Source organism: Sinohyriopsis cumingii, chromosome 2 (assembly GCF_028554795.1).
Source record: "Sinohyriopsis cumingii isolate HCF-2022 chromosome 2, ASM2855479v2, whole genome shotgun sequence".
In the NCBI taxonomy this organism is placed as follows: Eukaryota; Metazoa; Mollusca; class Bivalvia; order Unionida; family Unionidae; genus Sinohyriopsis; species Sinohyriopsis cumingii.
The window spans coordinates 36,331,059-36,357,043 of NC_142962.1; the positions used below are offsets into that span (position 1 = coordinate 36,331,059).

The 25,985-nt window shown below is 36.3% G+C and overlaps 1 protein-coding gene across 5 annotated transcripts in view; it reads left to right on the forward strand.

Annotated features, from left to right (window-relative positions):
- Positions 1–25,985, forward strand: part of LOC149804631 (nuclear valosin-containing protein-like) — a 107,407-nt gene that overhangs the window by 48,232 nt on the left and 33,190 nt on the right. For all 5 annotated transcript variants that reach the window (XM_089942679.1, XM_089942704.1, XM_089942671.1 and 2 more), the window contains exons 11-16: positions 2,278–2,379; positions 3,751–3,868; positions 8,148–8,289; positions 12,347–12,484; positions 13,842–13,936; positions 23,224–23,298. In XM_089942679.1, the coding sequence (XP_089798805.1) occupies positions 2,278–2,379; positions 3,751–3,868; positions 8,148–8,289; positions 12,347–12,484; positions 13,842–13,936; positions 23,224–23,298 (670 nt within the window). The remainder of the gene's footprint in view (positions 1–2,277; positions 2,380–3,750; positions 3,869–8,147; positions 8,290–12,346; positions 12,485–13,841; positions 13,937–23,223; positions 23,299–25,985) is intronic.

Genomic DNA, 25,985 nt, shown 5'->3' on the forward strand with positions numbered 1-25,985 from the left:
CAGTATTTTACTAACTGAAATATACAGGTATTGAATTTCAACATTGATGATTGTTACAGATTTTGATAAAAATGATTGTTACACAAAATAAATGTCACTAGTTTTTGAAAAAAAATCTTGTTTTGTGGTGTATGAACAGGTAGCCTGCTTTCCTGCTTTGCAGACTCCCTGCTATGAACTCCACTATAACATAATATGCAGGGAACCAGACTAATCAGCAACAACAAAATTCAGTGATGTAATGCACAAATGATTTTGTGTACAAATGAAGGTTGTTGAAACAGTTGGAATAATATTCAGTATCCTGAAAATAAATGTAACATATACAGAACAATGAACTTTGCATTATTGACAGTTATTCTGAAAGCGATTATAAAACGAGTATTCAGTGATAAAAACAATGCAGTTTCTGGCCACCACCCCTTGTGGTTTTGTCGACCAGGGATAGCATAACTTCTTATTTTTCTGAGGTCCTTGGTATCTCGTGCCCTCTCTTATAGTGTGGTCAATGTTTTGGGACCCTGTTGGCCATACTCCTTCATGTCTGGACTTGTTCATATAACTTTGATCATAATGGTCCATAACCACAATCAATCATACAGTTTCAGCCACCAGAAAATGAACCTATCCAATTCCATGACTTGCATAGTGTTGGTAGACATTTGCTGTGTACAATTCATTGTTGAGAGCAACAGTACCTAAGAACCCACCTAATGAAATTAGTTATGCAACAGAATAACACACATATTGCTGCTATGCACTTCTCTGGACGATGCCTAAACTCTACAGGTAACTCATGGAGCAGTCTAAAATGCATAGTGCTGCAAGTCACTTCTACTGGATGACCAGTTTTGTTGGTACCCTCATGGATCAACCAGTAGGTTCTCGTGGGTCAGTGGTTCTTTCTGGGGTTTTCTCAGGTTCTTCCTCCACCATTAATACTGGCTGCCATGTATAGTCTATCGTGTGCTGAAAAATGACGTTAAACCCCACAACAACAACAACAACATCATGGATCAATCTTACCCACATAGTACCTTGAAAAATGTCAAGTATATGATGTCCATCTTGTTACCTCAGAGTCCAAGAGTCTGTTCACTTGCCCACAGGTCTCTGCAACCCAAATTGAGACTCTACTTATCAACACCTTAGAAGTAATGAGATATAACTCCTTGGTGGTAGAAGTGTAGTGAGCTTAAAGCCTCTACATTCATCTTGAACTACTTCGCAATTTGCTTGAGGACATAGGCTTCACTAATTTAATCCAAAAACGATGAAAACTGGTCCTCAAGTCCACTCATCGTTATTAGATCTTATTATGATGAGTGAAATTCCACCTTGCAGGCTTGGACTGGACAAGTTTTCCACCCACTCCCATTACAGTTCTGACCTCTTTCTTCTATATCACCTGGCAGGTCCACAGTTCCAACATTGGGTGATCAAAGTCTATGGAGGAATCTACTTTCAATTGCTTCCACAATCTGACAGGTTACTAATATTTTGAGTCTGCTTACTTTGTCAATTATAAGTTCCAAGCATCTACAGATGTTTTTCCTAGGAAAATCCTTCTCTTTTTCCCATTCAGAAACCCATGAGTTGATTCCTAACATTGTGACTGTGGGATCAGCAAGACCAAGCCATTGCATCAAGGGAAATCACACCTCATTTTTGACTTCACAAAGGAAAACGATTATATATTAACATGGTTACAGAAGATTGGTATATCAACTTGAATATAATTACCTTAGAAAATTTTAAAATTTAATGTCAGGTCATTAGAATTCACATTGCCTTTTGCCAGGGGCAAGTGAATTTTCACATGGGCAAGCAAATACCATGTTTACGAATTTTTATCAGGAAATAGGTAGTATCCTTTATTTTCCATTATACATGAAGTGCATGAAATATATAGTGACTTTATGCAGAGATACTTTTTTGTGAGATAACATGAATGTCACAATCATGATAGGACATGTTTTGCCATTTACTTAATATGGCTACAAGTGAAACAGGCAAAATAATTATTTGTTCATGGGCAAGTCAATTTTCAGGAAAATCTCAAAGCCCTGAATGTGCTGAGCCCATAAATTCTTCTGAAGTTTTCAATGGTTTCAAGCTTTTTCAATTGCAGGCTAAAAAAAGGACTTTATTGCAGGACCATTTAAGTTGCCTGGGTGATGTAGACTATTTGAGTTGCCTGGGTGATGTAGACTATTTGAGTAACTGATTTTTGAGTTATCTGAGCTTGGTAATTATTAATATTACATTTTACTACAGGAACTTGACTTACCCTTTCTGAAGGTGGCAGGACCAGAACTGGTGTCAGGTGTATCTGGGGAATCAGAGGAAAAGATCAGAGAACTCTTTGAGAAGGCTTTGGTAAGTTATGTTTTCATATAATACATTAATTCATTTACAGAGACTCTTTCACGAGTGTTAATTTGATATGAATGAAATTGTTGTAGTGAGTAGAATAAAATTATAGACGTAAGTCTCATACTGTGTTATTGAATGAATGTCATGATTTAATATCAGGTGAATAGGAGTTATTCTGTTTATCACATATGCCAGGTGCATTGTATAATGACCTGGTTGCCTATATATGAAGTGACTAAGTGTGATATCAGTGTCACATCCAGTTTGTATGACATCATGATATTAATAAGGGTAAATGTCATTTGACAACAAAACAATATTCCATATCTCTTTCAAACAAGAAATATCAAAATAAATTCTGGCCTAAAGTATTTTTTTGGCAAAAATTTCCAGTAAGGCAAGACCAGAAATAAGTTTAAACCCTATTTTCAACAACATATCTTAATGATTAAATCTTGACATAAGAAATTTGATTGTTTATTTTACTTAAGCCAGGCTTATACTATATCCAGTATGGTCTGAATTTCAGCAACAAAACTTCATGCTTGATTTAAATTTAAGTCTTCAATCCAGTGATCTGGATCTTTAAGTCAACTTAAAATTGACCAATTAGATGTCTCAAGTCTTGAATCCACAGTTCCAGGTCTGATGTAAAATTGACCAATTATATGTCTCAAGTCTTGAATCCACAGTTCCAGGTCTGACGTAAAATTGACCAGTTAGATGTCTCAGGTCTTGAATCCACAGTTCCAGGTCTGACATAAAACTGACCAGTTAGATGTCTCAAGTCTTGAATACACAGTTCCAGGTCTGACATAAAATTGACCAATTAGGTGTCTCAAGTCTTGAATCCACAGTTCCAGGTCTGACATAAAATTGACCAATTAGATGTCTCAAGTCTTGAATCCACAGTTCCAGGTCTGACGTAAAATTGACCAATCAGATGTCTCAAATCTTGAATCCACAGTTCCAGGTCTGACATAAAATTGACCAATTAGATGTCTCAAGTCTTGAATCCACAGTTCCAGGTCTGATGTAAAATTGACCAATCAGATGTCTCAGGTCTCAAATCCTGGGATCTGATTATTTTGACTGACCAGTCAGATAGCTCAAGTCTTGACTAATTTAAAACCTGGATTTAAGACTAAGGTTTAAGTACAGACATAAATTTTGTTGGTGAAATCCTGGCTAGAAACCTTGAAAAATTATTATTCTCAATTTCTGCCACACAGAAAATTATATTTTGCTGTTTGATTAAACATTGAGTTGCCTTTATGAAAATGGCAGTATAATACATACACCACTTGGCAAAAAATTAGTTAGAATTCTAAGAACTTTTTCGTATAATTCTGATCAGTGTATGTGTTTTTACAGGCCTGTGCTCCTTGCATTGTTTTCATTGATGAAATAGATGCCATCACCCCTAAAAGAGAGACAGCTTCAAAAGACATGGAAAGGAGAATAGTAGCTCAACTTCTGACGTGCATGGATGGTAAGATAGCAACTGTAGTATGTAGGCTCCATTTCCTCAAAGCATTCTCGAGTTGAAAGGGTGTAAATTCTCTCATTCTACAACTTTGTACATAATGTAATTAGAATGCTGGAACTTTTGAGATCCCCCCCCACCTTAATTGTTTTAATTGTCTGCAATTTTCAGTTACATGACATATTTGATGTAACACTTGAGTAGGCACTAATAAGCACACATCCCACTATTTGTTTTAAACATAAATAAAAATAGCCACTTCTCACTACACACATCTCGATTGTGTATGCTTAATGAGAGGAACAAGGCAGCTAAATTTTGTCTGAAAAGGATTTTCTCATAAACTTACCACCATATATGCCTGGTATATTGCTACCACTTGATGTTTCTTTGTTAAATCAGACACTAAAACTGATCTTGTATGTATGTATTGGGCATTACCATGTTGGGAAAGAAAATGAACCTGCAGAGTGGATAATTCCCAAACAGAGATGAAGGGAGTTAATCTTTTATTTGTACAGACACTTGGTAAAAAATTGTTTATGACTGTTTTTATGTTTATTGTGATGAGCTTTGAAATTTATCTGCAATATAATTATTTTAAGCAAACATCATGTATTCTGTCAAAAAATATGGTAAATATAATACAGTTATTACATACCATTTAATTTTTACATGGTTGATCTTGGGTTCAATCTGTATTTCCAGATCACATCTAGATTAGAACATTGTGTTTTCCAATGTGCCTGCATGTTGACGTATTCTTAGCTGATCGAAAAGCATTTTGTATAAATCCCATTATGATTTTTAATTTCATTCACTCTATAAATATCTTAAAAGCATAAAGAGTATGTAATAAATACTGTATTTGCCGGCCTCTAAGTCAATGCGGAAAATAAAATCTGATTTGCTAATTTTGTAAATTTCCCATCCTTCATCCATATATAAGTTGATTTTGAGTATGAGGCCATATCAATACCATGGCTTCATCTTTTGCACCAGTAACTTTTGGGCTCATGAATATGAATGGTTATCACAGCATTCTATTCTAGATTGCCGGCAATAGGAAATTGCATTACTGATGCTAAAATGCATTTTCTACAGTTTTGTTTTGAAGAGAGAGAGAGAGAGAGAAAGAAGTATATATTCCATTGCATTTTTTTCTTGCGCCTCATAATCAAAATAAAGTATGCCCCTTTTTGTGCTGTTTTGTACCTTACTGCCCATTTAGCTGAAGCTTTTGTCAAAGAGAGAACAGTAATAAATAATAAATGGAAACTTTAAAAATATGTACCATGCTACTTCAGTTTCAAAATTCAAATATGCACAATATTTATATCGATATAGACTCCATTTAGACTGAATCCCAAGAATGGCCATATAACATGATGTGTTATTAAGCCTATTTGTTTACAGCTAACAATCGTGGAGAAAAATCAGGTATGCAAAACTCCATCCACAATAATATGTCATTGACAAAAGTCAATATAACACAAGGTAATCTCTGACTTGTGATCCCATTCTGACATATCCAGACATATCACTCACATCTGACATGTGATCCCATTCTGACATATCCAGACATGATCCCATTCTGACATATCTAGACATGATCCCATTCTGACATATCCAGACATAATCACTCACATTATTTGCAACAGAATTTCCCCAGGGGCTTGACATGGCCAAACTCATTTAAGTTTGAACATTCATCTCCCCACATACACACTGAAGCAGCTATCATGCATGACTTACAGTTAATGATAATGTTAACTTCAGTATGAAGGGTGAGTGAGCTACATACGATATCTGTAGATTCAAACTACATGCAGTTCCATTCTGATGGTTCAGGAGTTCAAATGACATAACCTGAACCCTTGCTGAGAACAGCTTGCTGTCACTAGTGAACCATCAATAACTGTTTGTTCCTTCTCCTTGATAGATCTGTAAAGAGTAGTAAAGATGCAGGACGCTGAATATACCCTCAAATATCACCCGAGATGCATGGATAATGTGTGCATCAACTGAAAGACTGCAACAGCTGCATGGCTAAAGGGAGTTATTAAATCAGTGTGCTCTGAGGTCTTGAAGGATCTAATGAAGATTTCAGCTTCCTCTGCACCTTGGCCTTCAACATAATGTCTCAGTTCTGGACATAGTGGAGTCAGCTGACTGGCATGCCTTCTCTGGTTTCCATTTGCATGACATGGCCTTGCTAAAGCGAAAGCTGAATCTCATTGGGTTAGTGGTAGCTGTACAGACAGTGACCACTCCCCATTCATGATTGCACACCATTTAAACCTGACATGAATTTGCCACTTTCACTGGATTTGCCTGGGAAACATTTGAAATTGAGACAATAATGTAGTGCAAAACTGGAGATCTCCCACACACATAAATAAACAAATTGTCTCATGTTGTGCTAAACTAACATTATGAGATTCTTTAGTGGAGCAGTTATGCTTTTACAGGGTGACATTTAAAGAGGTAGGATGCTCAGCTTTTCTTTATCTACTGTATCTAAATAAAATATAAACATATTTTCTGTCATTCTGGGAAGGATGTATTCGGAGGTAGCAAAGGATATAATTCTAATGTAATATGATCAGGCAAGCATTATCAGAGAAAAATAATTTACTAAAAAAATTTGCTTTATTACTCAGAAAATTAAAGAATTTGAGTTAGGCATTTCCAACTTTTAGCCTGTAGCTTAAAGAAAATTTAGAAGAATTTGTATTAGTTCTGTAAGTGATTCATGCATATCTTAACAGAATTGAAAACTGTTTTAAGAAATCAGTCTCTTTCATTGCTGAATACTGATGATAATGTTTATTTTATCATGACTGCATTTCAGCATTAAAGTTACATAGAATAACAGGCTGTTGAGTTATATCTGAGCATGACACTCATTACTGTTTGCATATCATCAACTTAATTTTGATGCCTGACCATATCTATGGATTGGGCACATAGTGCTAACCATGTCCATTCCATCTCATCACATCCTGCCCTGTCCTATGATGTCTGTCACTAATTTCATTTTGACTCATTTACTTTTTAAGGATTTTGTGATTGAATCCGATTTGGCATGAGGCTTTATGTGAGGAAAAACTAGTTCAGTTTTCACTGTTTGCTGGCAACATTATTTGGAGAAATGTTTGATGTAGAACTATGCCCTTCAGTTTCTTCTGAATACTTTTTGAAGGACTTCATGGATTGAAACTATTTAGTTTGACATAACTTTGACCATCAGTTTCCTTTCAGTTGCTTTTGAAGAATTTCACAGACTGAAATAAAATTTGATGTGAAGCTTTTCATTAAGATGACTTAGAACAAGTTAGATTTTCACCATTTTCTGAGAAACTTTCATAGAATTATGACCCTGTTTGACTTAGAACCTTGCCCTTCAATTTCCACTCAATAACTTTTGAATGATTATATAGAATGAAACATTATTTTCGGATAAGTTATTATTTTAAGGTAATGTTTGATTTTGTTTTCCAGCAGACTTTTAGGGAGTTATGGCTCCTGTTTGATTTAGAAATTTGCCATTCAGACATATCATTTTATAGCAAAAGTCACATGGGTCATTTAGGCATTCAACACTGACTATTTCAGTAATGGGCGTCAATATTTAGAATTTGATTCTACATACCTTTAAGTGGCAACTATTCACTTCATTTGGATTCTAATAAATCCACATTCCCTTGGAAGGTCATTATTTAGATGCCCTGAGAAATGCATACAGCAAAATCGATGTTAAAGTACGTAGACAATTTTTGACAGAACGAACCTAAAGGTGTGATCTAGTACAATTTGGATTAAATGTTGCATGCTGTGATGTCACAATGAAAGCTACGCATGTTGATAAACAAATTCATACTATCCTATATTGTGACAATTCCATTTGATGTGCTCTTTACTTGACACAAGTTTAGTACATGGCTACCATTGTAAAAGACCATAGAGGTCAATAATTTTCGACTGGAAGTTTCTTGATGACATGTAAGCTGCAGAGCATTCAATAATCAGGATTGAATAGACATTGGTTAAAGAAAATTAGTGTAAAATTTTAAAAGAACAATTTATATTTCATTTAAAATGAGTAAATGTGCATACATGACTCACATGATTTTTTACTATAGTTGGGACATCCACATTTTTGGGTTTTCATGTCTGTCAACAAAAGAATACTAGAAATTATATATGGTTATTTCAGTGTATGAGTGTAATGCTTCAGACATGACTTACGACTTGATGGAGTGTATTTTATGGATGTTTTCAGATCTTAGCTCCAGTGCCAGTGCACATGTTCTTGTGATAGGAGCAACAAATCGCCCTGATTCTCTAGACCCAGCACTCAGGAGGGCAGGAAGGTTTGATAGGGAGATTTCCTTGGGGATTCCAGATGAGAGTGCCAGACTGAGGTATGGAAGCAGACACTTACTCAGTGATACGTACATAGCATTTGCCTTACAATTTAGTGATGCATACATGTCATATTCCTTACAATTCAGTGATACATACATGGCATGTGCTTTACAGTTCAGTGATACATGCATGGCATGTGCTTTACAGTTCAGTGATACATGCATGGCATGTGCTTTACAGTTCAGTGATACATGCATGGCATGTGCTTTACAATTCAGTGATACATACATGGCATGTTCCTTACAGTTCAGTGATACATGCATGGCATGTGCTTTACAGTTCAGTGATACATGCATGGCATGTGCTTTACAATTCAGTGATACATACATGGCATATTCCTTACAATTCAGTGATACATACATGGCATGTGCTTTACAGTTCAGTGATACATGCATGGCATGTGCTTTACAGTTCAGTGATACATGCATGGCATGTGCTTTACAATTCAGTGATACATACATGGCATGTTCCTTACAGTTCAGTGATACATGCATGGCATGTGCTTTACAGTTCAGTGATACATGCATGGCATGTGCTTTACAATTCAGTGATACATACATGGCATGTTCCTTACAGTTCAGTGATACATGCATGGCATGTGCTTTACAGTTTAGTGATACATGCATGGCATGTGCTTTACAATTCAGTGATACATACATGGCATATTCCTTACAATTCAGTGATACATACATGGCATGTGCTTTACAGTTCAGTGATACATGCATGGCATGTGCTTTACAGTTCAGTGATACATGCATGGCATGTGCTTTACAATTCAGTGATACATACATGGCATGTTCCTTACAGTTCAGTGATACATGCATGGAATGTGCTTTACAATTCAGTGATACATACATGGCATGTGCTTTACAATTCAGTGATACATACATGGCATGGGCTGTACAATTCAGTGATACATATACAGCATGTGCTTTACAATTGGATAATAAAAATTAATAGTATCAAGTAGCATATAATCTATTTAAAAAATGTTCATGCATCCTAATAAATTTTAAGCACAGAATAATCTAATGCTTTATAAGCTGTATGGAAAACTTGAATTCCTGTAAGAAGGGAGTTTAAGGTACTGTAGAGTAAAAAATTTAAGCGTTTAGGGTGACAAGCAAAATTGTTACAATACTTTTAACATTAATGGTAACATAGTTTCTGTAAAACTACCAGATGTCAGACAACTTGTTTGCTCTGTAATTGCTAATTTGTTTGATTCATTATCTGATCATAATACCATAGGAATATGATTCAGACTGTGCAAGTTCAGCCCTCCCAGGCAAAAAGATTTTGTTATATGCAATGTGTGTGCCAGCCCTCCCAGGCAAAAAGATTTTGTTATATGCAACGTGTGTGCCAGCCCTCCCAGGCAAAACGATTTTGTTATATGCAATGTGTTTGCCAGCCCTCCCAGGCAAAAAGATTTTGTTATATGCAATGTGTTTGCCAGCCCTCCCAGGCAAAAAGATTTTGTTATATGTAATGTGTGTGCCATATAGTCAGAGATTGTATAGACTACAGTTTTATAAAAATCATCCAAGGCAAAGAAGGACTAGGAGGGTGATGTTGACAAAACTTTAAATTTTTCTACAAGTAATTATGATCAGTGATGGAGTGTACCTTCATTTTTAGGTGGTGTAAGTCCAACTGCATGGCCGAGCATGGCCTTCAGGCCTGCAAGTTTAGGCACGTGATTTTTAATGGATCAAGCTGATCCATCCTTGCTACTGTATTGATGTTAGACATCCCGAAATGTATTTGAAGGAGAAAGCACATTTTTGAGGAAATTATGTTTCTCCTATCACATGATCACATTACTTAAAAACCTTCCAGACCACCCCACCATGCAAGCATCCTTGTTAGTATATTGCTCAGCTTAAAAAGCAGCAGCAGCTGGTGGTGGCAAGGGGAGGTAATGGACACAAGCTACTGCCCTTTGTCTATGTGAGATGGGAAAGAAAAATTTCATATTTTTAGTAGGGCTAGATTTAGGAAGTGGCAGTCTTATATCTGAATGTTAATGTGATCGTTTAAGTATTGTCAGAGAAAGACAATGTACTTAAAAATTTGCTTTCATCAATCACTACTCTACAGTGAGAATAAGTTAGTTATTATTTGTTGATGTAAGACTTGAGAAACTTCACCTACCCACTTCAGTCACTACTCTACAGTGAGAATAGTTATTTATTATTTGTAGATGTAAGACTTGAGGCAGTTCACTTACCCACTTCAGTCACTACTCTACAGTAAGAATAAAGTTATTATTTTTAGATGTAAGCCTTGAGGCATTTCACTTACCAACTTCAATCACTACTCTAAAGCGAGAATAGACTGCTCCAGTGGCTTAGTGGTTAGAGTGTCTGCCTCGAATGCAGGAGGTCGTGGGTTCGATCCCCAGCCGAGATATACCAAAGACTTATAAAAATGGTACTAACAGCTGTCTCGCTTGGCGCTCAGCATTAAGAAGTTATTGCTGTTACCATGGTTAAGTTGATGATGATTATTATTATTATTGTTGTTGTTATTGTTGTTGTTGGTGGTGGTGGTAATGGTGGTGGTGGTGGTGGTGGTGCTTAGCTCTTGGAATTTAAAAGATTTATAACATTTGAACTCTATGTCCTCTTTCTGATTATGAATCACTTTGTGTGAATAAATGCTTTTGATTTAGATATCGCGATAGTTCTTAATCTTGGTATGCATTCAGATATGCTTATGACATTATTGACGAAAGGTTAGAGGTCATGCTTCTGTATCAGTACTCAGTGTACGGCTTTATAACCTGTAGAAGTATTCCATTTGAATTGATACTAGAATATTCTGTATATTATTAACCACAGTCATACAACCATGTTATCTTTCACTAAATTCTTGCTGCGTGGACCGTATACATTGAAGTAAAAAAATAAAATTTGCTTTTATACATACTTATTCCTTACTTTTGTTTTTGACCACTCCGGTGGCCTAGTGGTTAGAGCATCTGCCTTGGATGCGAGAGGTTGTGAGTTCATTCTCCAGCCAAATTATACAAAAGACTTCTAAAAAATGGTACTAACAGCTGCCTCGCTTGGCACTCAGCATTGAGAGGTTAGTGTTAGGACTGGTCGGCCTGGTGTCAGGATAATGTGACTGGGTGGGACATCATGCTACATGTCTGCAGCATGATGCCCCAGTGCTAGACATCACTATAAATGGCCACACTGCAGACATTGTAGCAATATGAATGAAAAATTGTTAAAGCTATGTTAAATATCCAAATCACACACAGCGAGAATAAAGTTATTTATTATTTGTGGATGTTAGACTTGAGGCAGTTCACTTACCCACTTCAATCACTATTCTACAGTAAGAATAAAGTTATTTATTGTTTGTAGATGTAAGGCTTAAGACACGTCACCTATCCACTTCAGTCACTAATCTACAGTGAGAATAAAGTTATTTATTATTTGTGGATGTTAGACTTGAGACACTTCACCTATCCACTTCAATCACTACTCTACAGTGAGAATAAAGTTCTCAGTTATAATATGAAACTCATTTTATTGGTTTGTTTAAAGTCGACATGTTTCCTGTTGACACAGAAGATAGACTAGACCAATTGTGTTGTAGATTTCTTTCCCATTGCTGCACTATTTCAGGGATATTTGTGTTTGCTATTGATTGGGTACTGTAGTATTTCAGGGATATTTGTATGTGCTGTTGATAGGATAATGTATTTCAGGGATATTTGTAGTTGCTATTGATAGGATACAGTAGTATTTCAGGGACATTTGTATTTGCTGTTGTTAGGATATTGTAATATTTCATGGATAGTGTTAGTTGCTATTGATAGGATACTGTAGTATTTCAGGGATATTTGTATTTGCTGTGGATAGGATATTGTAGTATTTCAGAGATATTTGTATTTGCTATTGATAGGATATTGTCATATTTCAGGGATATTTGTATTTGCTAATGATTGGGTACTGTAGTATTTTAGGGATATTTGTATTTGCTTTTGTTAGGATCCTGTAGCATTTCAGGGATAATTGTATTTTCTATTGATAGGATACTGAAGGTCCTATGTAGAAACTTACGTCTGGAGGCAGAGTTTGATTTCATGTACCTGGCCAAGAACACACCTGGATTTGTTGGAGCTGATTTAATGGCATTGGCCCGAGAAGCAGCAATGACTGCTGTCAACAGGTAAATATTGTTTTGTTTTATTCTGCAAATTATACATGCAGAGTATAGGTGACATATGGGTGTGACTTTCCAGTCATTGTGAGGTTGTGTTTTCATCATAATTTATGTAGAAGTCATAATTAAGTTATTGCATTTATCTCCCTTTTTCTGAAACATTTCAATTATAGTATTACAAGTCATAGTTGCATTCATGCAAATGAGCACTACTCTCTGCTAATAAATGCAGGTCACCACCTCCTATTTTTCCTGCTCTGGTGATCATGCAGTATTTTGTTTAATTATTTTCCTCCTTTTCTTTGACACCATAACTTTTACAGTCACATAACTTATTAAGTGTATTTATTTTAGGACTGATATTTATACCCACAAAAAGTAGGTCACATTGACCTAATTTTCTTGCTTAAATATCATATTTTAGATCATGCACTGACAAAGAAGGCAAGATTTATTATTCTGCAGAGTTCTTGTAACTGAAGTGTAATCCCTGCTGCTGTTCCAGAGATTCCAGTTGTTGCAAATTTCATTAGTGTTTAAACATTTACTTTACATAAAAAAAGATGTTTTCTAAAAACCACCTTTCCAATGTGCAGTCAAGCCGAGATTGATATTGGCTTTTATATGTGCACCTTTAATTTGGGACTATACAGTTTCCAGTTGGTGATAATAAAGACAACAAAGAAATGCACATTGATATTTGTTTCCTTAGTGAAACACAACATAAGCATTCACATAATGCAAGCTTATGTACAATTACTATATAAATTATTTTAAAAAGATGGACTATATGTAACATCCCACCAGGTTAGGAGATTCTGAATACAATTTATATGTCCTCTAGAAGGTGCTAATAGGTTATTAATGGAATGCATCCCATTCGGATGTACCAGCTGGGCAGTCTTACATACATACATACATACACACACACACACGCACGCATGCACGCACGCACGCATGCATTCATACATGCATACACACACACACACACACACACGGATGTGTCATGTACAGTCTGCTGAACCTATCCAACTTTAGTTTGACTAAACTATAGTGCTTATGCAACCATGTATCATGAAATGGTATGAACTAAAACCTACATTTTGATGCAAAGCAGCTAGAAATACACATGATGCTTAATGGCTTGTTATCTTATTCCCAATGATCATGAAAATGTATGGTCATATATGATAGCAATAAAACTTATTTATTCAGATCAGTAGTACACACATTTTTACATCAATCTCAGTAAGAGAATCCTTGGATTATATTTATTTGTCTGACATTTGAGATTATCAGACAAATTTAGATGCAGAAGACATCATGTCATAAATAAGAGTAGACTGTATATACTTTTTTTAAGGGTTTTCAATGAACTTAAAACAAACCTGAAGAATTCAGGACCTGAGGCAGTCCAGATGAGAACATGCAATGAAGAACAAAGTCCCATGTCCATAGGTAAGACATACCTGAGTGACAGTACAGTTTCATCACTGTAGACATCAGATCTGACATTTGATTTTTGTCCACAGATGTGTATTGTGCTCTGACCAAATTTGTTTGTTTTGATTCTGTCTTACAGCTGGTTCACCAAAAGCTTACTTTTGTAAAAATAAGAGTGGGAATTTAGCAATCTCCTCTCCATAATCTTGCTTTTCTTCATGAGCAAATATGATGGTGCCTCTGTGTCTGCTATCATGCTTCTGTCAGACTGAGTGTAAACATTGGTTACAGTTTGGGCAGAATGGTGACATCGCATTACTGCAGGATAGGAATCCAAACAGTTGACCAATGCCCACTCTGAAACTGATTCATATTTAGGTTACCAGCAAGCCATGACTGAAGTTTTTTGAAGAAATGACCGTACTATTGATACTGCTGTATGAATTCTTTTATGCTGCAAAGGAGTCAAAATGAGAAGATTTTTCATATATGTATATATGTGTTTATGTTGGAGAAGGAGTCTAGTCATTGTCCATAGAACAGTCACATAGGGAATGTAAATCACTGGTGTGGATTTTTCTTTTTCAGCTTTATTTTTCAAATATACATTTAATTTACCTGATCAATACCTTAGTAGAAACCTTAGTAGAATTACCACCTTATAAATCCAACCCTCCAGGCTAAAACATTTTGGCTAAGAAGTTTGTTACCAGCCCACATAGGTGGCATTTAGAATGAGTTATACCCCCTTGATAGAAGAATTGGCATGGAATCACGTGAATATTTTGATTAAAACTTCTGCTCATTCCAAGTAGTTTTCTGAAAAGAGGCCTTAGGCCTTTCACTTCAGACTTACTTGAACTTTTTTCATGCTTTTTTCTTTTGATGACTTAGTTTTCTGTCATTGTAGAATGATAAATTTATCATACAGATGTAAGCACACTTTGTTGGATACATACAGGTAAGTTTTCTGCACATAGTCCAATCATAGCATCCACTTTGTACTTATTGTAAGCAATACTTTCATGATTTTACCTGTATAAGCAGTCACTTGGCCTTTCCTACAGGCAAGTTTTTTTTAGAATTGATATTATAGTATCCGCTTTGTAAGTATTAATAGTGACACTTAAATACTTTTCCTGTAAACTCTACAATGTGAACTCTTCTTAAGGTAAATTTTCATATAGTGTGTAGTGTGGTACATCCATAAAGCAGTATGCATGCCTGGCTACACCTATATATATATATTGTCTGCTCTATTTTTGTCTTACATATTTAGACCATGGGTAGGATAAAATATAGCTGTGTGAACATGGAAATGTCAACCATTCTAAATGTCCACCTTGTTCTGGTTGCCAATTAGGAATACGTGACAGATGTGCACTGCTTGACTGATTGTCAATGGGCTTAAGTACTGGCAGCACATAACGAGAAGGTGCAGAAGTGTTTCTTGAGGGACAAGGATGCCACAATTATACATGCTGACATCACTGTGGTGAATTATTTGTTGTTTTGAAAGGTGATCCACTCTAGAAGGCTTAAAAGTCATGAAGCTGTCAAAGTTATGCTGGTCAATGACAGCGATAGCTCTGGCTCCATCCTCAATGCCTCAACTTGACAAACCTTTTTCAGCAGAACCAATACACCTGATACCACATGGGTTCAACATTCATTAGTCTGTACTGACTGATCAAAGCAAACCTACTCAGATATCTTGCACATCTGCATTACAGACCAGTTTTGTGGATCAAATATCCCCATAGCTGGCCCAACTCAAAGAATTGGACAACATCATGCAAGATAAAATGGCACTGTTCTAGCATGACTTGACTATGCCGTACTTCACAGATCACAGCTGGTCATCACCACAGTTGATCTTACCATATATGCCAAAACAGAAGGTCTTTGTCCAGTTGACTTACCAGTTTTAGTGCCCCAGTATCTATGGGATATGGATTTACTGCATTCCTAATGCCTTTGCCACTCAAAGGGAGCACTTACTTTGTGATTGTTCAGAGGTAACTGTAGCCCAGTCAGGACAATCTGTTAGCATTGTGACAATCTTTAGACAATCATCTTACCTACATATTTTACTGGAGGCATTGTCCCATTCACCTTGAGATGATGAAGTGTGCTCACATGGTAAAAGACTTCCTTCATTGATGCTTAGAATCAAATCTCACTATGACAAAAAAAAGACTGCCTTCTGAGCATCAATCAAGGATGTCTTGCTTGTTTCCACTAGAGTTGTATCCTCTTCCATCAACAGCCTGGTCCAAAGTTCTGGCATCAGTTGATTTACAAATCAGTAATGTTGAAATGATATTCAAACTCCTACCACAGTCTGTTTACACAGACAATTACAAGACCCTGCTGTCAACAAACACATCATTTCCCAGTGACACCTTCCATCAAATTTTAGTTCAAAGGTTATGTTAGACCCACACTCCATTTTTTCACTTGGATACCTGCAGTTGACAGAGATATTGCATCCATAGGGATGTCAAAACACTACTTAGTACAAATGTCATGGCAATGGATTCTATGTTGGGCATGATATTGATGATCTGTCAACAAGCAGAAAACACTATCATCACCCAGTTTCAATCCCAAAAGATATACATAGGAAGGAGTATGTTTCTTGGCTTGAGTCCTAAATAGAGTTGATTGACACACCCAGGCCAGTGCCTTAACAGCAGCAACAAACAGACAAGTAGCAGAAAGAGATGCCATGCTCTCCACCGCCACTTTTCTGAAAGACCATCACAAGTCAAGCTATAATCACATCCATACTCATCAAAACTCGTCTTCCATGACCAGATTGAGTATATAAAAATAAACAAGTCACCAAAGAGACAGTTTTCCCTCAATCACAGACTCGGGCATCTAGGAGGGATTCCAGATAAATAAACAAATGGATGAAAAGGATGCCCATAGGACACAGCAGACAAGGAATTAGTCCTACCAAATATCTGTCCATACCAAACCACAGTTCTCAAGAACAAAAGTGGATAAGAGGCAGAGAGAAAGTTATCATTTATGCCCTATTACCTCTCCATGCCATCTTCCATATGATAAAAAAATTACATGATTTTCACACCTCCCTTGTCAGGGGGAAGGTTCCTATTCTTTACTGTCTAATGGAAAATATTGACCATGATAATCAGTGGACCTGGCAAGTGGGCCTCAGATCATGTTCACGCCTCTCCATTTTCCAGCATCCCTTCAGCCACAGACTTTCCCAATGGCCATTCAAGGCAGATGTTCTGTAACAAGCAATTGACAACCTTCTCTAGACAGGGCAGTAGATATTGTTTGCAATATAAAATCTCTTTTCCTGGTTCCAAACGTCAACAATACTCTTCAACCAGTTACAGACCCAGTCATCCTCATTCGTTTCATTCATACTCCATGGTACACCAAGTAGGGTTTCAAATGCTGTTCAGGAGGGAGACTTCACTACCAGTATAGACTACAAGATGTATGTCTGCATGCCTTAATTTGTCATCATCCAGGCAGTTCTGTTTCAGGATGTCGGCTTACCGGTTCAGGGCACTCCCTTTCAGACTTGACATCATTCTCTGGTTCTTCACATGTCTTATGGATATGGTCATGGCAAATTTCAGGACCACCACTACAGTTGCAACATCTGACTACCTGGATGATATTTTTCAAAAACATCTGGTGAGTTGTGTCTTGGAACAAGATGTGATAGTCATTGTTACTCTCTTCCTCAGATTTGGATTCCTTGGCAAGAAGGGAAAATATGAGCTCAGCATTTTATTCACTTAGGTATGGAATTCAGAACACAAGTAAAAGAGTATGTATCCTTTAGGAACAGTCATCAAAATCAGTTCGTTGTAGACTTAAGTTCTTACACAGGATAGTCTCAGCCTCAGAATTACTTAGTCCATTGGGTTTGCTCAATGTCACAGTTAACCTCATCATCCTTTTTATTAAACCATTGCAAACCATTGTGTTATCTCATTTAACCCAAGATCTATTGCTACACATCTTTTCATGTTAAGTTAGGTCATCGAAACAAGCACTGTATTTGAGCAAAATTGTTCCCATACTGTCATTATACAAGCCATGGGATGAAGTCAGTCAACTTTCTCTAGCTTTCACCTCATAGCTCTTGCATTCCAATAGGCTCAACTAGACCTGGTGGGGCCTGTCTCTGTGGCACAACAGGTTACCTTCCAAGCTTGTTCAGACTTACACTAGGTTTGTGGGAGGAAAAGTTTTCACTTTCAAAACTGCCAGGGGCATATGGAGTTGATGCTTCAGCCAGGTTATCCATTATGATGCTGTCTGATATACCTCAGGAGACCAGAGATGGTCTTTATGGGGTAAGAGGATGTAACTCCCTCCACCTCATATCTGTTCTCCTACAGTATTACAATCAGATAACATATCTAAAGAAGAAACCAATTATTTTCCTAGTTAAATATGTTCCTTCAATAATATTTGTCAGAGCAAAGTCACAGACACCATCCAGTACATCCATATAGATAGTATGTACTCTGTTTCAGTAGTAACTGAAGTATTCACGGGATTTGGTTCTAATCCCTGTATCGAAGGGAGATCACTGTTTAACTAGGTAATGTTTAGCTTCTTAGATAAAATGTTTTAGCTTGGGAGACTCAGTTTTCAAGCTAATAGTAGTTCTCCTAAGGTATTATTGATCAGGTAAGTATTATTGAAGAAGCTTATTTTACTAGAAAAATATATTTTTTCAATATTTGTATCATAGGAAAGAAATATAGTTATATAGCGTATCTGTTTAATATAGAATTCTTTATTTAACCTGAAATTTTATGATAAAATGTTTTCATAATCAGGATAAACATACAGTTGTAGTAAACATGAAAAGTCTTAAGTAACCATGGAAACTTTGTAATAAAACCAATGTCTGAAGAATCATGTGCTGATGTTAGAAATAATTCTTATCATGTGTTCCATCTATTCAGACCTGTTGGTTGCAAACTTTTACTTTCTCCGTCAAATACGCATTAACATTAGGATGATTCTCCTCTATCTTTGAATCAATCCTCTCAGACAGATAAAAAAAATTGTCTTTCTGCCTACACAAGATATAGATGAAAGGGAAATAACTCTTAAATGTTACCTCTTTATTTCTTCTAGGTGACTACCATTATCCCAGATTAAAAAAGTTTCAGTTTTTTACTACTGACTTGATTTTGACCATCCACCATTTCTTTTTATTGGTTTAGTAAGTTAAAACATATATTATGCACAAAACATTTTCATAATTTGCAATAAATTTCTTTGGTTTTAGCATTTTATTTACTGTTTGTTATTTTCTCTGTTTTTTCATCAGTAAAATGCAAATTTCACTAGTGAAATTGCTGCATGCTGTTTTATTTCAAATTATTGCACTGTTCAAGTTGTCTCAGTAAAATATAGGGGAATACACCTAGTTTCAACAATTTGTTTTATGCACGTCTTTGCTTTTTTTATTTAAAAATGGTAATAAAATGCATGAAGTGCAGAAGATGATTTAAGATTATAGAGGGCAATCATGAGGTCTATTTGTTCTGCACCAGGTGCTCATATTAACACGCATGTAATGTATTAATTGTGGACAGAAGACATCTGCTACATCATATCACAAAGGATGCTCAAGGGCTAAGATATAGAGCAGGCTTAAAATCATTGGAGCATTGAAATTGAATGCCTTCACCTGAGAATCTTTAATAAGTTGTATGGGGGATCATCACCAATAGTCAAGCTCAACAGGGTCTTCTTTTGCCACCATTTGTGCCATGCCCCTACCAAAGATATCAGATACAGCACCAGGTGGAACTGCGACTGTGACTGCAGACCCAATTCACACTGATTCCAGTCATGTACTGAAACTGTGCACAATTCATGTTTTGCAGTAGGCATTATTGTCTAAGATGTTGACAAGTGAATTTGGCAAATATATAAATTGGCATCCCACTGGGTACAAGACCTTTGCCTCTTCACAGTTTGGAAATATTGAGCTTGCAGGTTGACCATTTGACTGTGCTGACCAGACTGGCTGCAAGTCATTTGTCATCCACCATATGCTGTCGAAGCTGCTGACCATTCAGTCCAGCTGTTTAGACTATCCACGTACAGTTTTAGTCAACATTCTTCTGTTATCTCAGACTGGTGAGCTAACCATCTGAACATGTCTTTCAGTAGCAATTATGTCATTGGTGTCGAATATCTAGCAGACTGCATGGCTGATTGGCAGTCTATCAAACTGGACTGATGATCTCTGTATTATATTTGGAGTTGTCTGATTTAGCCAAACTAGCATTCCGTAGGCACACCATGTTCAGTGCTCGACATAATGCAACTGCCACTGATAGCATACTTGTCAGGGAACATCATTTGCCCATGGTATCTTTTATCCCAGGACTCAGTGTACAGGAGAAGAACAGTTCTCCTAGCCACCAGGTGGATGAGATGGAGGATTTTGCCTCCATGCTGAGAGGAACTCCTTCTTTATGCCTGGCTCTTGTCAGGGATGCCCTGCATGAAAAGGAGTTCAGAACTTCAGTCAATTTAAGATCACAACAGGTTGAACAAGGGGCAATGGCAAGTTTTTAATGACTGGTGTCACATCAGTAACATCATACCACTCAGTCTCCAAACCCCAATTAGCTAATTTTGTTTTCCTTTTCTTCTAGGACAAGAAGTTAGTCTGTACCACAATGAAGGGATACCATTCCATTATCTCTGACATGTTCAGACATCATGGAATAGATGATATTGGCTGCAGCAAGAACTTTTCCAACTTGTTGTCCGATTTCAGCAAATCCAAACCAAGCTCGCTCACCTTGTTCTGAAACTGGAACTTTTTCTGGGTGTTGACTTGGCTGAACTTGTCAAAGCTCAAGCCTCTGTCTTTCACTCACTCAAGCAGCTATCATACAATACTTGCATCTTGATAAAACTACATTTAGCAGCCAGGTGAAAGAGCTACACGCAGAGAATATTTGCAGCAACCATAAAAGATTATTCCAACTGTTTAAGGCAAGAAAGTAAGACATAAACAGGTGCTTGACTATAGGGAGTTAATAAATCAGTATACTCTGAATTTTCACAGGACTTTAGCTTACAATATACAGTTGATTTCCACGAGTCTGGCCTTTGAATGTAATCTTTTAACTTAAGACAAATTGCAGTTAATTGACTGACACACCCAGTCTACATTCTCCATCTTCCATTAGCATGACATGATAATGCAAAAGAGAGAGCTGTATCTTGTCGGGTAACTGCCATGATAATTATGCACTACATTCTTGAAAGCACAACCTTAGACCAGGACAAGACCTTACTTCTTATGCTGGATTCCCTTGGGAAACATTTGAATGTAAAATAATAATCAGATGTGAGATCCCACAGGGATATATCTTATATGTGTAGGTTATGCTAGAATGTAAAATAATAATCAGATGTGAGATCCCACAGGGATATATCTTATATGTTAAGCTATGCTAGAATGTAAAATAATAATCAGATGTGAGATCCCACAGGGATATATCATATATGTTAGGTTATGCTAGAATGTAAAATAATAATCAGATGTGAGATCCCACAGGGATATATCTTATATGGTAGGTTATGCTAGAATGTAAAATAATAATCAGATGTGAGATCCCACAGGGATATATTTTATATGGTAGGTTATGCTAGAATGTAAAATAATAATCAGATGTGAGATCCCACAGGGATATATCTTATATGTGTAGGTTATGCTAGAATGTAAAATAATAATCAGATGTGAGATCCCACAGGGATATATCTTATATGGTAGGTTATGTTAGAATGTAAAATAATAATCAGATGTGAGATCCCACAGGGATATATCTTATATGTGAAGGTTATGCTAGAATGTAAAATAATAATCAGATGTGAGATCCCACAGGGATATATCTTATATGGTAGGTTATGCTAAATTAATATCAGAAGAAGTTGATCCTTTCAGCATCCTAACTGATGACACAATCATGTTCCTAAATGATGACACAATCATGTTCCTACATGATTACACACTCATGTTCCTACACGATGACACAATCATGTTCCTAAATGATGACACAGTCATGTTCCTAAAGGATGACACAGTTGTGTTCCTAAATGATGACACAATCATGTTCCTACATGATGATGCAGTCATGTTCCTACATGATGACACAATCATGTTCCTACATGATGACACAATCATGTTCCTAAATGATGACACAGTCATGTTCCTAAATGATGACACAATCATGTTCCTACATGATGACACAATCATGTTCCTACATGATGATGCAATCATGTTCCTAAATGATGACACAATCATGTTCCTACATGATGACACAATCATGTTCCTACATGATGACACAATCATGTTCCTACATGATGACACAGTCATGTTCCTAAATGATGACACAATCATGTTCCTACATGATGATGCAGTCATGTTCCTAAATGATGACACAATCATGTTCCTACATGATGACACAATCATGTTCCTAAATGATGACACAATAATGTTCCTACATGATGACACAGAGGTTGGGTGCTCAGCATTTCCTCTGCCTTGTACATATTCTCATAATCTTAATGTGATTGGGTAATATATTTGATGAAGAAAGCAAATTTTATTTTGTAAATTATGTTTCTTTGATAATAAGTACCTGATCACATTACTGAAATTCCCTTCCACCCTTCCCTGGCAGTGCATCCTGTTTAAGGTTTTAGTAAAGTTAAAACTGGTTACATTCTGGATAGTGATAGCCACCTAGCAGGAATAAAGGAGAGTTAACCTGTAAGAGTTGCTTCTCTTGGTCTGTATGATAGATAAACAGAAAGGCATTTTGGTCTGTATGCTAGATAGACATAAAGGCATTTTGCATTTTTCAGACAGTACTGGATTCATAGATAAGTCTGATATTAATGTGGTAAGTAATATCGGAGAAATATAATTTAGTACAAAATCTGCTCTATTGCATTTTAAAATGTTTTATTTTGGCCAGATTTCTAGTTTAGTAAATACCATGTATAATTGTGTATAGTTCTTGTCCACCTGCTGACATCATAGACCCAGATCTATGTTGCATAATGTGCTGGCAGATTAGGATCAGTATTGTTTGTTCTACTGATTAGTCCTAACAGACTTCATAGACCCAGATCTGCAGTTGCATTATTGCAGTTGGATCCAATTTATACATGGGTATATTAATAATTCATTGTACTCCCAATTTTTACTGGAGAGAGTGAATTTTCACATTGTTTACTTTTGTCATTTTATTCAGAGAAATTGTCAAAGGACAGAGAACCAACTGAAAAGAAGACTAAACTCAGCCAAGACGAGTTTGAACTTGAATCAGGTTAGGTATTGTTAAGTTTAAGTTGGTCTAGAGGATTCACATGAATTTAAATTTAAATAGTGGCTATTTATTTTTGTTTAAGTTTTTAACTCTTTACATAGGTTCCTCTACTATAAGACCACCATTCTGCACCAGGAAGGTGGCTTTAGAAGAGGGGTGGCCTTTCCAGAGGGGGGGCTGTATTTGTGAGAAGTATATGTACGTGTAATAAGTAAGAAAGGTACATTTTGCTTCAAAAGATTTAATAGCTTCATTTAAAAGTAACATACTATCAAATGGTTTTTCTTGTTTTAAGAATAGTCTTATTTCAAATCATCATACATTAGTAGTTCCAAATTCTTAAAAATGAAACATTTATCCAGTTTTGTTTGTGTTTTATTATCTGCAATGAAACCATTCAAAAACCTTGTCTTTTAAATCTTGGAACATACATCACTTGGCATTCAGAATCATTCACTGCATATTTACTCCATTTTCCCGCTGCTGCAAAATATTCTCCTTAAGGGTTTGTACAATCTTTGAAGGTCTTTGAGAGTTTGGGAAAAATGAGGTTGCATTTTAAAGGCCTTGAAAGTTTGGGAAACTTGAGCAGATTACCCTGAGGTCATTAAAAGTCTTGAAAATTGAAATAAACCCAAATTTTTTAATTTCTTTCCATAATCACAAATACAGTTGTCCATGGTTGTTAGATTCAGATGTATTGTCTGACCATACCATCCCATTTGTTTATATCCCCCACCGATTTCAATAATGAGAACCTTTAATGTGATAAAAAGTGCAAGGAACTTAGTGAATTCATTCATTGATTTATCATTTCTAACCTGACTGTGAGTAGAGTGGCCCTAACACCATCATCATCTTTGTGTTTCATGCCTAATGGAAGTTTTCAATATAATAGATGGACATGCTCGAGATCCGTGTCCAGTTTCTGGGCAAGTCCATTTTCAGCAAAGGGGTGTGTGCACAACTACAGATGTATATACATATGTCGTATGCTTTTGAAACTTACGGTGTCTAATCAAGCAAAGGAAAAGAATGACAACAACAAATTTTCCTTTCACATGGATCTAGCAAGCTGTTTAATTTCTGTGTTCGTGTGTGCTAAGGGATATAATTCCAAACTCTCAACATTATGGTAATTTACGAAATTATCCGGCAATTACTGAATAGAATGAACTACTTCATTATGTTGTCTGATTGAAATAAAGTATCCCATAGTGTACACAATATGGCACCATGTTAGTATGGAAAGATGCAGGGGATGCCAGTATTAGTGCCATTCTGGTCACAGTCAGATTATAAATTATAAATCAATGATTCAGTTGACTTATTTCTATGCACTTTATATCACATTAAACATTTGCCTTATTGAAATTGGTAGGGGGGTACAAACAAACAGGGATGTATGGTCAGACTATAGTCGAGTTTTCCTGGTTTCTCTTTTTTTGATGACCCGTTCAGTTTCATTGCCACTGCAATAAACAAGCATTTGTTTGGTCATCCAAAGATGGCCTTGGCGGCGACTTCAATAACACATGCGCTCTTCATCGAAGCAAGCTGGCTACACCCTTCATCAAAGCAAGTCAGCAGCATAACTATTTTCAGCACTTTTTTTGTTTTCTAATTTCGTGGTGTTTGTTTTTTGTAATCTTATCATTATATGTGTTTTTAGGTGTTATCTAATGTTGTAAAGCGCTTAGAACTTCTAAAGATTAGGAGCTATACAAAGTCCTCATTATTATTATTATTATAATCACAAATAAAATTGCCTAAGGTCGTTAGATTCAGATGTAGTCGGTTTTCCTGGCTTCTTTCTTTTGATGAATCATTCAGCTTGATTGGACGAGTCCATCAGCTTTGGCCAATCAAAATGTTCATTACACTAATTCACATTTTATTTTTAACAAGACTGTTCAGCCAATTGAATTTTGGTTGCATTGAACAAGCGCTCATTCTATGTAGAAAGTGCGCGAAAGTAACACACGCTCGAGGATTCAAAATGTGTTCAGTTGATTTACATCTTCAGTTTTGTTTCACCTTGTGTTTAAAAATACCAGGTCTTTGCTCTTTCAACGGTATCTGGCTTGAGCAAAAGAAATACAAGAAATGACTGAAAAAGGATAAAACATCAAAACAAAAGGCGTTTTTTTACATTGTCAGATAAGGAAAAGGGAGAATCAAAACTCTGTAGAGTCCTCAGAATTATGTGTGAGGCAGGAAGAGAAGTAAAGTTCGATGTGATTTAATATTGACTCAGTATGGAAAGTTAGTGGATGAAGTTATCCAATCGAACAATCATCCCTTGAAATGCTTCAATAGAACAGATGACAACCTTGATGAAGTGTTTTTTTCCATCCTTTCCAAAAGAAAGGAATATTTTGAACTTTGAATGTTTCCAGAAAATGTTGTTGTTGGAGAGGATTTTCTGTCAACAAACATGTATCTGTTGAGAACCTCAGCAGAGAAAGCCTCAGAGCTCAAAGGCTAATCATTGACACAATGAGAAAAGCAGGTGGACCTCTGAAAATCATCATTAGCAATGAAATGATGACATATGCCTCCTCTGCAAGACGTAAGTACCATGCCTATCTGGATAAGAAGAAAGCAGAGGAGGAGCATGACGAGAAAATCAGAAAAGGAAAGAAACGGGAGTTAGCAATGGATGAAGTGGAAGAACTTAAATCCAA